This window comes from Glycine max, chromosome 13 (assembly GCF_000004515.6).
Source record: "Glycine max cultivar Williams 82 chromosome 13, Glycine_max_v4.0, whole genome shotgun sequence".
Lineage (NCBI taxonomy): Eukaryota > Viridiplantae > Streptophyta > Magnoliopsida > Fabales > Fabaceae > Glycine > Glycine max.
The window spans coordinates 26,271,706-26,285,786 of NC_038249.2; the positions used below are offsets into that span (position 1 = coordinate 26,271,706).

The 14,081-nt window shown below is 27.6% G+C and overlaps 2 protein-coding genes across 4 annotated transcripts; both read left to right on the forward strand.

Annotated features, from left to right (window-relative positions):
- The first annotated feature begins 3,936 nt into the window (after positions 1-3,936).
- Positions 3,937-4,737, forward strand: LOC100792377 (uncharacterized). The gene has a single exon (NM_001253015.3). The coding sequence runs from the start codon at positions 4,082-4,084 to the stop codon at positions 4,619-4,621; it is 540 nt and encodes a 179-aa protein (NP_001239944.1). The 5' UTR covers positions 3,937-4,081; the 3' UTR covers positions 4,622-4,737.
- A 6,458-nt stretch (positions 4,738-11,195) lies between these two features.
- LOC100792906 (cytochrome b-c1 complex subunit 9, mitochondrial) lies at positions 11,196-13,884 on the forward strand. 3 transcript variants are annotated; one of them, XM_003542556.4, is made up of 3 exons: positions 11,196-11,515; positions 11,646-11,693; positions 13,643-13,884. In XM_003542556.4, exons 1-3 carry the CDS (start codon positions 11,393-11,395, stop codon positions 13,691-13,693), a joined length of 222 nt encoding a protein of 73 aa, XP_003542604.1. In that variant the 5' UTR covers positions 11,196-11,392; the 3' UTR covers positions 13,694-13,884. The 3 variants fall into 3 exon arrangements, with proteins under 3 accessions (XP_003542604.1, XP_014621053.1, XP_040864087.1); XM_014765567.2 differs by having other exon boundaries at positions 11,205-11,547; XM_041008153.1 differs by having other exon boundaries at positions 11,210-11,515; positions 13,468-13,884.
- Positions 13,885-14,081: the final 197 nt, after the last annotated feature.

A 14,081-nucleotide genomic window follows, 5' to 3' on the forward strand; every position in this document is an offset into this window, starting at 1 on the left:
TTTTATACGATGATTTAATCATAAATTATAATATGTGAGAAGTTTATTAATCTTTACTATAATTATTTTAAAAGTTATATAATTTTTAATTAGTTAATATTATTAACTCTTTTGTAATTACACTAATGATGCATTGCACATTTTTTTAAAAGGAATAAGCTTATGAAATATCATTAAGAATTAAATCATCAATACAGGGAGGAACATGATGAAAATACTAAAGGCAAGAAAAAGATGTTGCTATCCTAACTAAGCTATGTGCCACAACATTGGCTTGTCTTCTAACAAAAACCAAATGGTAGGTTTGATTGAATAATAGTAGTTGGCGGCACTCGTTAATCAAGACACCTGCTTCCGACAAATCCACACTGTTGCTGCTAACTTTGTCTACTAAAATTTTACAATCCGACTCAAAGTAGACCTCAGTTAAACAAATATCCGTAGCAAACTTCAATGCACAGTGAAATAAGCCTCAGATCTTTTAAGTTCACTGGGTGGTCAATTGTTGGGATAAGAACAATGTTAGTATCATTGACAGATTGGGGAATTGAAACCGTGTCTAAGCCAGTAGCCGAATTTGCTTCCATTGAGAAAAGAGCAGCACAAAATTCTTCCTTACAGAAAGGTCTGATCAATTTGTCATTCTCCTGTTGGGTTCTTTTGGGCACGACTTTCTCAACATGTTTGTAATCTCCTACAAATCTATCATAGAGATACCTGCAAAATAAGCAAGGGTTAGTTTAATAACTTCCTCACGACCTTCCACCTTACTCCCCAGAAATATGGTTTCTCTTTATTCTAACAGTGGCGAAAGCATGAAAATATATTGAGTTCATATCCCCCCCTTTCCACCAATGAGTTTTCTCTCGCTACCTTCAGAAATCTCTTCTCTTTCACTAAGAGAGTTGTTGCTTCCTCTCTCGTCTTATTATTAAACTCAATATCATCTCCAGCTTCCTTTTAAAACGATCAATATCATCTCTAAATTTCCTTTCTATGTTGCTTCCCCCATACCTCCAAATCCTCCTTACAATTCTGTAGTTTTTCAATAACACTCCCATTTGATACACGAGACCATGATTGGAATTGATAGAGAATCGGTAACTGTACTGACAGAATTTGATTGGATCCATTGAATTTTCGTTCATAATATATCATTGGTGATAACTGAATGTGGGCCTCCCCATAAAGTGTGTCAGCACCTTTCCAAAGAGAGAAGATTCCCTCTCATGATTGAGGCAATGATTACCATTAATATCATTGGGTCGTTGTTGCTTGTTATCACCATTAATGGCAATTATTGCATTGTCTCTCGCCTCCCTCAACTACATGTTTGTGCTTCCACCACTGTAACGGCAATTGTTTATGAATCTGTACCCAATATGATACATTGTACAACTCAACCTACCTTGGTAGAACTCCTTCAAGCAACCTTCCTAAAATAAGAAATTGGTTGTCAAAGGACCATGGCTCATTTTCCAAGATACGTTGCATATCCGGTTTGTGGAAAAACTAGAATAAAAACACCCCTTATTCCACTTCTATTATCATTATTCATTTTTTAGGCCTCCAAATTTTCGCTCCATCATCATCTTCTCCATGATAACCCTATAATAGACACAAGAACTTACTATTCATTCAGCTTCAAGGAATAACAAGCCTTCACACCCTCACCGTGTTTCGCTCAACTCACGTGTTTCACTCAGCACTCAAGAATGAATTACTACCTAGCACCAAAAACCAAGCTCTCAAACGAGGAGAGAGAACAGAGCTCCCAAACGAGGAGAGAAAAAATGATGGATGATACATTGCACATAAAAATTATAAGTGAACATTTTTATGAGTTTTTGAATCAATTCTAATCTCTCCATAAATTTAGGTTGCTTTGAATTTGATAAACTTACGTGAGACACACGCATATATTGAAATATATGACATATGAACTAATTTTATAGTCGGATAAAAGGGCATTTTTTCACGGAAAGCGTATGGCACTATCACATTAGTTTCTGAAAGTAGGAAAGTTGAAAAATAATCCTTGAAATTGCAAGTTATAACTTGCAATTTCAAGGATTATATTGCAAGTTTATGAATTTCATCTAAGTCCATAAACTTTTCATTTAAATCCCCAAACTTAACCAAATAAGTTGATAAATGATTAAAAATATAACAAAAAAATTACACTAATTATTCTAATAGACTTTTTGATGACATGACAAGTTAATAAGTTGAGAACTTGATTATTATGTCATCAATTAACATAATTACTTGTTAGCATGGATTAAAATAAAAAAAATAATAAAAAGTATCAAGCACAATTTGCACAAAGCACATGAAGTGTGAGGAGAAGAGAGGGGTGTCCAATGTTATACGAGGGAATAAATTAGATTTTTTTAAGGTTACAGATCGAAGGGATATGCATTTTTGTTTTTCATGCTATTGTTTACCTAAAATTATTACTTGTTGTTGGCTAAGAAATTTGTGAAACTTTTTTCAAATTGCATGGGAATAAATGGATATCTAATTTGATTTTTGCTCATTTGTTATTATTTATCATCTTTGCCGACAGTATTGTAGCCCAACTTTACTCTTTCTTGATTTCATCGTCTTTAGGCCTTTTATAAGCTCAACTAATTGTTATGTTACTAAAATAGTTTTTTTCTTTCTTACAAAAACTACCTGGTATTTTGTCTTATTGCAACATATTAAATTAGATAAATCTCCTCCTTCTGAAGTTTGAAGTTATTACATCCAATATTCCTCCATTTAACACCATCAAGGGGGACAAAAGGTGTTACTCTTAAGAGCCCCAAAAAATTAGCATGTTTTGTATAGGTTGAAAAAAAAGGAGGAGTATCAAATTTAATTAGTGTAAACTTTAGAGGAATGAGTGTAATTAACTCTAAGAAAAATGGTCTTTTGAAGTTTGAGTTTTGGTTAGAACTTTCTAAATTATTTTATATTAGTATTCAATTATGAACAATAATTAATTGTAAGAAATTAATTGTAATATACATTAATAGTGTAAAGATCCATTGTACTATTATTTAATTATGAATCAATCACGTTATATTAATTATTAATTTTTATAATAATCACTTTAAAAATCATATTTGAAATGATTTTTAAATAATTAATTTTTGTAAATATTTAAAATCATATTTAAAGTCATATTAAAATTAAACTCTTACCATAATTGATCACAAAAATTGTTCAAACTATGAGTTAGCTAATATGCTAATTCATCAAGTGAAATAGTGAATCAAGTGAAACTGATGTGTCTAATTTAAATTTTTTTATTTATAAAAATCAAAGATAAATATTCAAAATTTATAACCATATGTATCCTAATCAATCAATATTGAACCAGCAGACTTCATATCTAATTTGAATTTATAGTACCAAGCAAGAATACTAAAAAAGAAATTCTTCAAAAGGGAAAAACTAAAAAGAAAAAAAATCTAAAAAAAGACTCCTCTCCATAGAATACGTGATATGTATTTATATCTTTCAATTTTAAGTTGAATATACTAATAATAATAATCATCATGACCTACCAAAATCAAATCCTGCATCCTCGTTGATTGAATTGAAAGCCAAGAATAGTCTATACTGTTTTGTAGATCAACATCAACCTCACAATCCTTGAAAAAATCCAGCCAAGGAATCGCTCACCCCCTTCCACTCTCTTTCTTTTATTATTTCTTTTCCCTATTTAAATTTTCCCAATTAGTTAATTTGTATACTTTGCAAGCAGGAACTAACTACACTAAGCCACACATCATAAGAATCCCACCTCAAACAAGACACGTACCTTTGTCACTTACCATACAAATGAAGAGTCTCCAAGTGGGTGACGTGTGAACTAATTTCCCACGCATTGCGTTTTTTTCACCCACCCAATAACACACCACTCTCTAAAATCTTCTCCTTTCCACAGAAGAAGATTGCAATAGAGAAAGAAAGATAGAAAGAAAGAACAACACCACAGCTTTAGCACCCAGAATCACCAAAATAGACACAACACAACACAAAACTCTCCTATATCTCCCTTTTCTGCACGAAAGAGAAAACCCTCTCAATGGCTCACCAATATCCCTCCTCTAATGAATCTGACAGCCATATCATTCCTCCTCAACCGTTGAAATTGAAGAAACCCCACCAACCCAAAGGAAAACAAATGGGGCAAGAAAAGGAAGATGAATCTCAATATTTGGAGGGATTGGTCCTTGACTCTCGATATGGAGAGGAATTAGTCTTAGATTGTCAGTCAGGGAAGTATAGCGGCAAAGATAACAACACACATGGACAAACTCCATCTGCTTCAAAAGTCCACAACAAGGTTGAAATTACATTGGATTATAATGCTACAACAGAAGGAACTAGTGTTGAAGGGGAAGATAGTGGACGTGAGAGGTTGAAGAGGCATAGAGTGGAAGTGGCTGGAAGAGTTTGGATTCCTGACATATGGGGGCAAGAGGAGCTCTTGAAGGATTGGATTGATTGCACAGCATTTGATGCTCCTTTGGTTCCAAGCAGAATCGTGATGGCACGAACGGCTTTGGTTGAAGAAGGTAGAAGAGCCACATCGGGTGGATTGAGAATCGAGAACAGGTGTTGAATTTTTCATCAATGTTTTATTATGTGGATTATTCAGTTCATTCAGTGACAAACCATATATTAATTGTTATTGGTTATGGTATGAAGAATAATCATATGATGATGTTTTGTTTTGGATATGTATACATTTACATCCTTCGTTATTTGATGATTTTGGAAGCGTTTGATATTTTCATAGATGCCATGCCATATTTGAACGTATCCTTCAATGATTTGAGAAGATAGCAGCTAGCAAACATCAACCTAGAGAGGAATTGACAATCAATTCGATCACAAATAAATTGTTTTTTTATGCAGAAATAAATTAGTTTAAACTAGAATTTTTCATTCATTGAATAGCTATTTTAATTATAAGTTTATTAAAAAAATTGACATAAAATATAAATATATGATAAAAATATTATTATTCTTTGACAATAGAGTATATATAGTTTATTTTATTGAATGGGAGTTATGTTAAAGAGAAAAATTATAAAAAAAATATTTGTTAAAAAATATAATTTTATGTCAGAATTAAATTGATATTAGGATTGAATAATATTCTAATCTTAAAAACTTTTCTATCATCTTAAAATATATATTTTTAATTTAATATAGCGTGTCAATTAAATGTCAAGAATTATAAATTTTAAAACTTAATTTAAAATTAAATCGAGATTAACTTAATTAAGCAATAGTATTTAACTGGAATAAAAGAAATAAATAAATAAAGTATGATACTTAATGAAAGAGAAATCATGTGACTTAATGAGAAAATAAATAATTCTTAAAAATACTTTTATTTAAGAATAAAAACTAAATTTTATAATGTAAGAATAGATGAACATTCCATTTCAACCAAATATATATGATGAATTTAGGAAATCCCGCTTTATAATATAGCAATAGAGTTTAATACTAAAAATCAAAGATTTAACATAAGAGTAAGTATTTTAAAACAATGCTTCAAATATAAAAGTATTTTAAAACAAGTTTAACCAAAACCATAGTTTAATTGAACAACTTCTTTATTTATTTATTTTTTATTGAAGCGTCTGAAATGAAATGTTTGTCCAATATTAAAAGTTTGAACACATTTTAATATATCGAACAAACAAAATAAAATAAAGGGATAATAGAGTTTAACTGATGTTTAAGTTGTTTATTTAGTTCAACTTTGTGCCTAGAGTGGCTTCCAAATAATAAAAGTTTCACAGAAAGTATGGAAAATTGAAATTTAACTACCAAATATAAGAGTGTACAATTGTTTACTTTTTTTTTAATTAGTATACAGTTTTTTTTAGAGAAAGTATACAGTTATTTTAGTCTTTTTGCAAATTTGAGTTAATGTAGGTTTGGTTATAAAATAAATTAAAGTTGAATTAAGTTGATGATTAAGTTTGGTTACATTATAAAAAAGAAAGACACAGTTAATGTAATGGGACTTTACCATTATTCAGTTAAATTCCATTGTTTTATATATTTCTCTTTCATATTTAACACTATCATACTAAGGTCCTAATTAAGTTGCACAAAGGTTCTAAGTTCTATTCTTCTTGTCATCATCTACATTATCCTGAGAAAACCAAAACCTTGTGCATAAGTATCTCTCCCTCCCTCTCTTACTTAATTTCCCACTCTCCGCACTCCCCCACTCCCTCCTATTTTATTTTTTTTCTCTATCTTCTCTTCACTTTCTTTTTCTCTGTCTCTTATCTTTCTTTGTTTTTATATATTTCCTTTTTCTTTTATTTTTTTAATTCTTTTGTTCTAATGTTTTTTTTTCTATTTATATCTTTTCTTTCTTTTTTACATTTTGTTTCTTTAATAAGAATAATAGTTACATTATAAAGTTGAAATTTTTAACCAAACGTTAATTTAAATTTAATTAATTAATATATTTATTATAAAATACTATTTTGATTATAGGTTTAATAACTTTATATACTAAAATTTTGTATATAATAATGTTAAATGTTACTTTTCTTTTAGATAAATATAATACTTTTTTAATTTTCTTTTTCTTTTTTATAAAACTTTTTTCAAGTTATCTTTTGTATTAATTATTTCTTTACTAAAATACTCTTAATTAATTTATAATAAATAATATGAAAATGGATTACCACTCTGATAAGAATTGGAGAATAAGACTAATACACATTAATTAATTAGATTGAAAGTAATTAGTGGAAGAGAAAGATGATGAAGGGTAATTTTGAAAAATAATATAAATTTTGCAAATTTAGTGTTACTAACTAAGTAAACCAACTTTCTTAAAGGGTATAAATTAATTTAAAGAGTCTTAATTATATTTAGAGATGAATGGAGTAATAAATATATTAAAATTAATTTATTAAATATATTATTAATACACAATAGTTTTTAATCACTTCATCAATAATATAATAAATTGAGTTAGTTTTAATTTTTTTACAAGATAGAATATATGCAAAAATGTTTTGACTCCACGATTCATAACTTCATATATGAAATTTTTGTTTATTAATATGTATATAATATTGTTAATTTTTATCCCTACAACAATGTTCAGTAAAAAAAATGTTATTTTTTTGAAATCAATATATAATAAAATATAATTAGTTTTAGTTTTGTAATGATAAAAATCAAAACTATCATTGACAAAGATAATTTTGTTCCAATCAGGTAGGATCATTAAAAGTGACCAATCTATTTCTTTGAGTATTTAATCAACTTTGTTTCTAAGATTCAACAATTTTTTTTTATTTCTAAGTCTTATAAAATTATTTTTACTTATAAATTATTTAAAATAATTTCATAAAAAAAATATTTTTGCTGAATAATGAATAATATTTATATTATGAGGTTGAAATTTTATACTAAATATTAATTTAAATCTAATTAGTTAATATTTATTATAAAATAATATTTGACTCTACGTTTAATAACTTTATATACTAAAGTTTTACTGATTAATATTTATATAACAATGTTAAATATTTTACATGAATGTATCAAAATATATTAAAAATAATTTATTATTAATATTTTTGTTACAAAAAAGTTTTAAATTACTTCATAATAATATAAATAAAATAAATTAATTTTAGTCTTTTATGATAAAGACTACAAATATTATTCACTTGAAGACGATCATTCTTAAGTTAGGTACATTCTTAAGTTAGGTAAGATCAATATGAGTGACAAATTTCTTTCTTTGACTATTTAGATTTTAACACAAGTCATTCCTAAGACTCAACAATTTTTTTTCCTTTCAAATCTTATAAAATTATTTTTACTTATAAATCATATAAAATAATCTTAAATAATTTCATAAAAAAAATATCTTATTGCATAAGATTATACTATGAAGTTGAAATTTTTATACTAAATATTAATTTAAATCTAACTAATTAATATATTCATTGTAAAATAACATTTTGACTCTATTTTTAATAAATTCATGTAAAAAATTATTGATTAATATTTATATAATAATATTAATTTTTTTACATGAATATATAAAAAAGTATACTAAGTTTCATTTATTATAAAATTGTTTTATAATAATTTATTAACAATACCAATAATTAAATTAATTTTATGCTTTAATGGTAAAGACTATTTAAAATTTAACACAACTTCACTCCTAAAACTATTTTTTTTTACTTTCAAATCCTATAAAATTGTTTTTATTTATAAATTATATTAAATAATTTCACAAATAAATATCTTATTGCATAATATTATATTATGAAGTTGAAATTTTTATACTAAACATTAATTTAGATCTAATTAGTTAATAGATTCATTATAAAATAATATTTTGATTCTATGTTTAACAATTTCATTTTAAATAAAATTATCAATTAATATTTATATAACAATATTATTTTTTTTACATTAATATATAATAAAGTTAACTAAAATTAATTTATTAAATATATATTTATTATAACATATTTTTAAACTACTTCATTAACAATATCAGAAATTAAATTAGTTTTAGTTTTTTTAATGGTAAAGATAATAAATATCATTCACGAAAGACAATCCTGCTCCAGTCAATCATTTTTAATTATTTCATAAATAAATATTTTTTTTGAATAATTTTTATATTAAGAAGTTAATTTCTTTGTACTAAACATTAATTTAAATTTAATTAGTTAATATATTGATTATAAAATAATATTTTGACTCTATGTTTAACATACACTAAAATTTTATTGATTAATATTTATATAATGATGTTCATTTTTTTTACATGAATATATAATTAAACATATTAAAAATAATTTACAAAATAACTAATTACAAAATAATTTTAACTTACTTCATTAGTAAAATATAAATTGAATTAGTTTTACTTTCTTGATGGAAAAAACTATAAGTATCATTCATGGGGATGCAATATTTTTCAGCTCAAGTAGAGCCATTATAAGTGAAAATATCTTTTCTCGAGTATTTAATAAAATTTCGTCCCTAAGTTTCAATTTTTTTTACTCTCAATTCCGATAAAATTATTTTTACTTATAAATCATATAAAATAATTTAAAAAAATTATTAATAAATATTTCATTGAATAATATTTATGTTATGAAATTGAAATTTTTATAAAAAATTAATTTAAATCTGATTAATTAATATATTTATTATAAAATAATATTTTGACTCTATGTTTTATAACTTCATATATAAAAAATTGTTAATTAGTATTTACATAATAATGTTACTTTTTTTACATGAATATATATTAAATTATATTAAAATTAATCTATCATATATTTCTTACTGTAACTTATTTTTTTTTACTTCGTTAAAATACCAGAAATTAAAATAGTTTTAGTTTTTAGCACCACTATAGGTGATATATCTTTTTTCAAGTATTTAGCACAATTTCATATCTAAAACTCAACAACATTTTTTTATACTTTTAAATCTTATAAAAATATTTATGCTTAGAAATGATATAAAATAACTTTAAATAATATAAATAAATATTTTATTAAATAATATTTATTTTATGAGGTTAAAAATTTTACACTCGAAATTATTTTAAATCTAATTAATCAAATGCATTTATTATAAAATAATTTTTATTCAACTTTTAATAATTTCATGTATAGAAATTTTCTCTTTTTTAATACTCTCTCAATATTTCCATCATTTGAAGAACTTAATTAGCTAAGTACATTTGTCTAAATAAAAAAATTAATTTTATAAACAAATTTATTTTAAACATGCGACATAAGGACAATGACACATGCAAATGCACAAGTACGTACTAGTTTTATACCTAAAAGTTGCCATATTGTTCACTATCATCAAAATATTTAAGTCCAACTAAATTACTTATTACTTTTTTTTAGTGCCACTAAATTATCGTCTTAAATACTCTATCTGAACTTATATATAAGTAAAAATAATTATTTTCACACTAATTAACAAAGTTAGTTAAAATCATTTAATTTTATTAATTTCAAGTAAAAAATAAGATTATTCCTAAAATTAAGAGTATTTTAAGAATAATATAATAAGGGTAAAATTAATTAAATTTGTTTATATTTGTATCCATGTTACAAAACAACTTTTTTGCTTACATGTGAGTCAAAGGGGAGTATGGTAACTAAAACCAATTTCATGAATTGTCAAGAAGCTACTAAAAATAGTTATTATTGGCTACTCATTGATAATCAACCAGATTGTTTAAACTTTAAAAAAATTATAAAAGAAATCGAAAAAGTGAGTATATCAACGCATAAAAAAAGCAATTTTTTTCTTCTAAAAATTGGCTATGGAAAAGTACTTTCCAAATGAATTAAATTTTTAACACTTCCTAAAACTATTTTCCAAAATATGTTGAAAATTTACCCTATTCCAAAATGTTTTGTTTATGGAAAAGGGATATTTTTTGAAAAAAATAAAATAAAAGGGGTAATATTAATAAAATTAAGTGGTGCAAATAACACTTGAGGCACTTCTTCCTCATGGGCAGGTCTATCCCCGACTGGTTTTAATGGGTCTTTACTTCTTACACCCCACTCTAAATTAATGATTGAGTAATCTAGAGAATAGATTGTTTCCAGAAAACATAATTCTGAACAATGTTTACATAATTTTGAAACAACCAATTTGGAATTATGTAAACATATTTTTCAAAAATAACTTATTCTCCGGATTACTTAATCCAAAATTATATAATTTTGGATAGTGTGTTTCGCAAGGGCGGATTTCTTGCTGTATGTTTTGGTTTTTCTATTTTGAAACTAAAAGAATAATACATGTATGGTTACGAAATAGTTGTTCCAATCTACCTTTCACAACAGTGCTAGATAGGCGTCGATGCACAAAGAAAAATGGTGGACGTTCAAGAAGAAAGAAAAAAAGGTCAGAGGTGTTTTGGAAGCAGGCAAATGGAAAAAGGAAAATGAGGAATCCTAAAGGGCATTTTTGTCCATTTGGGGTGTTTTAACATTCCTATCGGGTGCAGAAAACAATGGGCGTTTTGAATTTTTTTGATGTAGTCCTTTTCTTTTGAAATTTTAAGCCCACGTTTCTAAAAAAAAAAAAGTTCAAAAGAATTCGTGTAAGTAATTATCCATATTTAAATATTCATTAATAAAAATGGTCAAACGCTGCGTATTAGAGAATATTAAACAACCTCGTCGAAGAACATTCTGGGTTGACGTTTCATCATTCGCGGTTGTTGAATTCTGAGCAGCCACCGTGAACCGGTCTCACCTCGTTGACTCATTCTCCGTCCACTTGCGAAAGAGAAGAGATCTGAAACCCTAACCTAACCCTAACAGAGGTAATGGATTCAGTGCCTCGAAGAAGCAGAGGAGGAGGCGTTTTCGAAAGCCTCTACAAGGTCCTCATGCGCCGCAACTCCGTCTACGTCACCTTCATCATCGCCGGCGCCTTCCTCGGAGAGCGGGTCTTCCCCCTTTCCCCCTTCAATTCCAACAAGCGCGTTTTTTTGTGCAAATAGTTTATTCAATTAGTTTGCTTTGGACTTTACATTGCTATTTGTTTATAAGCTGAGGTTCCAGTTTTTGCGGTTTCAGGCTGTGGATTACGGAGTTCACAAGATCTGGGAGCACAATAACGTTGGGGTACTTAATCTACTCCTTTGCTCGAACTGAAATTATGCTTTGTTTGCGTCTTATTCTTGTTGTTGGTCTCTGTGTTTCAAATCTTTGATGTTATCCTAGTAGTATAGTATTTAGGTTTTAAGATTTTCATGAGTTTAATTTCTCTGTATTATTAATGTGTCAACTAATTAGATGTCATGGTATGTATCACTTTCAAAAGTAATTATTATAAAAGTTAACAAACTTAACATACATGGTCATTTGTGATTGAATTTTACACACTTTAATACACTTTGAAAGGGATTACATTTCTAAGTTTCATCGAAGAGGAGGGATCTGCTTCCATCTCACCGTTTATTTTCTTGGAATCTAATGGTTAAGATTAGTCACTCTTTACAACCATTGGTTTTTTAGAAAATGAATGGTGAGATGAGGAATAACTCTTTTAAAGTTACTCTTAGAGTAACTTGATCCCTCTTGGAGGAATCGTCATTGTTTCAGGCTTATAGGTATAGTGTACCTGCAAAGTTTCAATCCAAGTATTTAGATGTCATGGTATGTATCACTTTCAAAAGTAATTATTATAAAAGTTAACAAACTTAACATACATGGTCATTTGTGATTGAATTTTACACACTTTAATACACTTTGAAAGGGATTACATTTCTAAGTTTCATCGAAGAGGAGGGATCTGCTTCCATCTCACCGTTTATTTTCTTGGAATCTAATGGTTAAGATTAGTCACTCTTTACAACCATTGGTTTTTTAGAAAATGAATGGTGAGATGAGGAATAACTCTTTTAAAGTTACTCTTAGAGTAACTTGATCCCTCTTGGAGGAATCGTCATTGTTTCAGGCTTATAGGTATAGTGTACCTGCAAAGTTTCAATCCAAGTATTTAGTATTCTAGATTAGACGATGACAAGTGTTGTTATTTTTTTGAAACTATAGTACGTCTTGGCCTGTTGTTCAATTGGGCCTCTGATGAACTAACACTCTCTTGGTTGCTATCGGCATATCTGAAGTGTTGTATTTTGTGTGTTAAAACTTATACATTGGCCATTGTTGCTTGGGTGTTTATGCTGATTATGTGTTTGTTTACCTGCATTCCTACATTTATTTTTGAGTTACTTGATATTGTTAACACATTGCAGTTGAATCTGTTGCAATGTCACACTCTCTGCATACTACGTAGTTGCAAATAGTTTAGCTTCAGTTTTCATCTGTGTGATTGTGTTATTTGGGGATCACACAATTTTAACACATTATGCTTGGGCAATACTGCTTTGTGCTTTCTTTGATAATTGATCACACTGTTTTATAGAGGTGATATCAATATCAATTGAATTTAATATTTTGCATTGTTTTCTGAGCTTTGAAACTTCCCTACAACAAAAATATAGAACTTCAGAAGACTTTTTTCTCTGAAATGTCAACACTCTGTCTCACTCTATGCCGTCCTTTCCCCTTTTGCTTTCTTTGTTTTAAGAATTGAGAAATTTATCAGGAGGCATAAATTGATATTCACTTCTACGTCTTATTGTCATATCTGTCTAGTTCCTCCCTTTTCTATAGCATTCACTTGTTGATAGCTTTGCTTCCATGATAAAACTCCTAAAAAACGATGAGAAAGAAAATAGAGTTGTTTAATGACTTTAATCCAAATATGTAAATTAAGTTCCTTTCTAGTGTTTACTTTTATTATATAATTGATCAAAGTAGAGTGTAAGTCACATTGATGTTTTGGTCCTCTAATGCAGTTCATTTTCTATTTATTTTTTTCTTTTCTTTTCAGTTAGGCTTTGGGGGGTAAGGGTTTAGTAAGGAGGGTAGCTACGATGGTTGTACTTGTATCAACTACCAAGCACTAACTTTGAGTCTTCTGATTGTTATGATACAATGATACTTTTTCCATTTTACCTTCAAAATAGATTCACTCTTGCACTTCAACAATCCATTTTCTTCTGCAGAAACGATATGAAGACATTCCTGTACTAGGGCAAAGGCAATCAGAAGAGTGAACATCACGAGTTAAATAATGGTTTTAGCTTTAGCAACTTGTTAAATGCTTTATGTTTGTAAAAGCTTGATTTCAATGACTATTTGGAAATATACAGTATTGAATTAGTTCACATTTCTGTATTGAATTTTATCAGGGAACATTGAATTGTATTCACTTGTTTTTATATATATATAAAACTTTTTTCTGAAATTCTGTGTATGGAAAATTGCTGTTGCGTGTAAGTTTCACTTTGCATCACTGGTAAGTGGTAACATGGTTTCTAACTTCCTATGCAACTGGGCAGAGATTGTTGTGACCAATCCCTTCGCAAGGAAAAATGAAGTTGAGTAACCAGTAACAAACATGATCAGAAACGAAAACTACGACTCTATCTATTTGAGTCAGCT

Coding starts and splice junctions, on each gene's coding strand:
- LOC100792377 (NM_001253015.3), top strand. CDS start 4,082: ATGGCTCACCAATATCCCTCCTCTAATGAATCTGACAGCCATATCATT.
- LOC100792906 (XM_014765567.2), top strand. CDS start 11,393: ATGGATTCAGTGCCTCGAAGAAGCAGAGGAGGAGGCGTTTTCGAAAGC. Junction 11,548..11,645: donor TCCCCCTTCAATTCCAACAA/GCGCGTTTTTTT, acceptor TTGCGGTTTCAG/GCTGTGGATTACGGAGTTCA. Junction 11,694..13,642: donor GGGAGCACAATAACGTTGGG/GTACTTAATCTA, acceptor TTTCTTCTGCAG/AAACGATATGAAGACATTCC.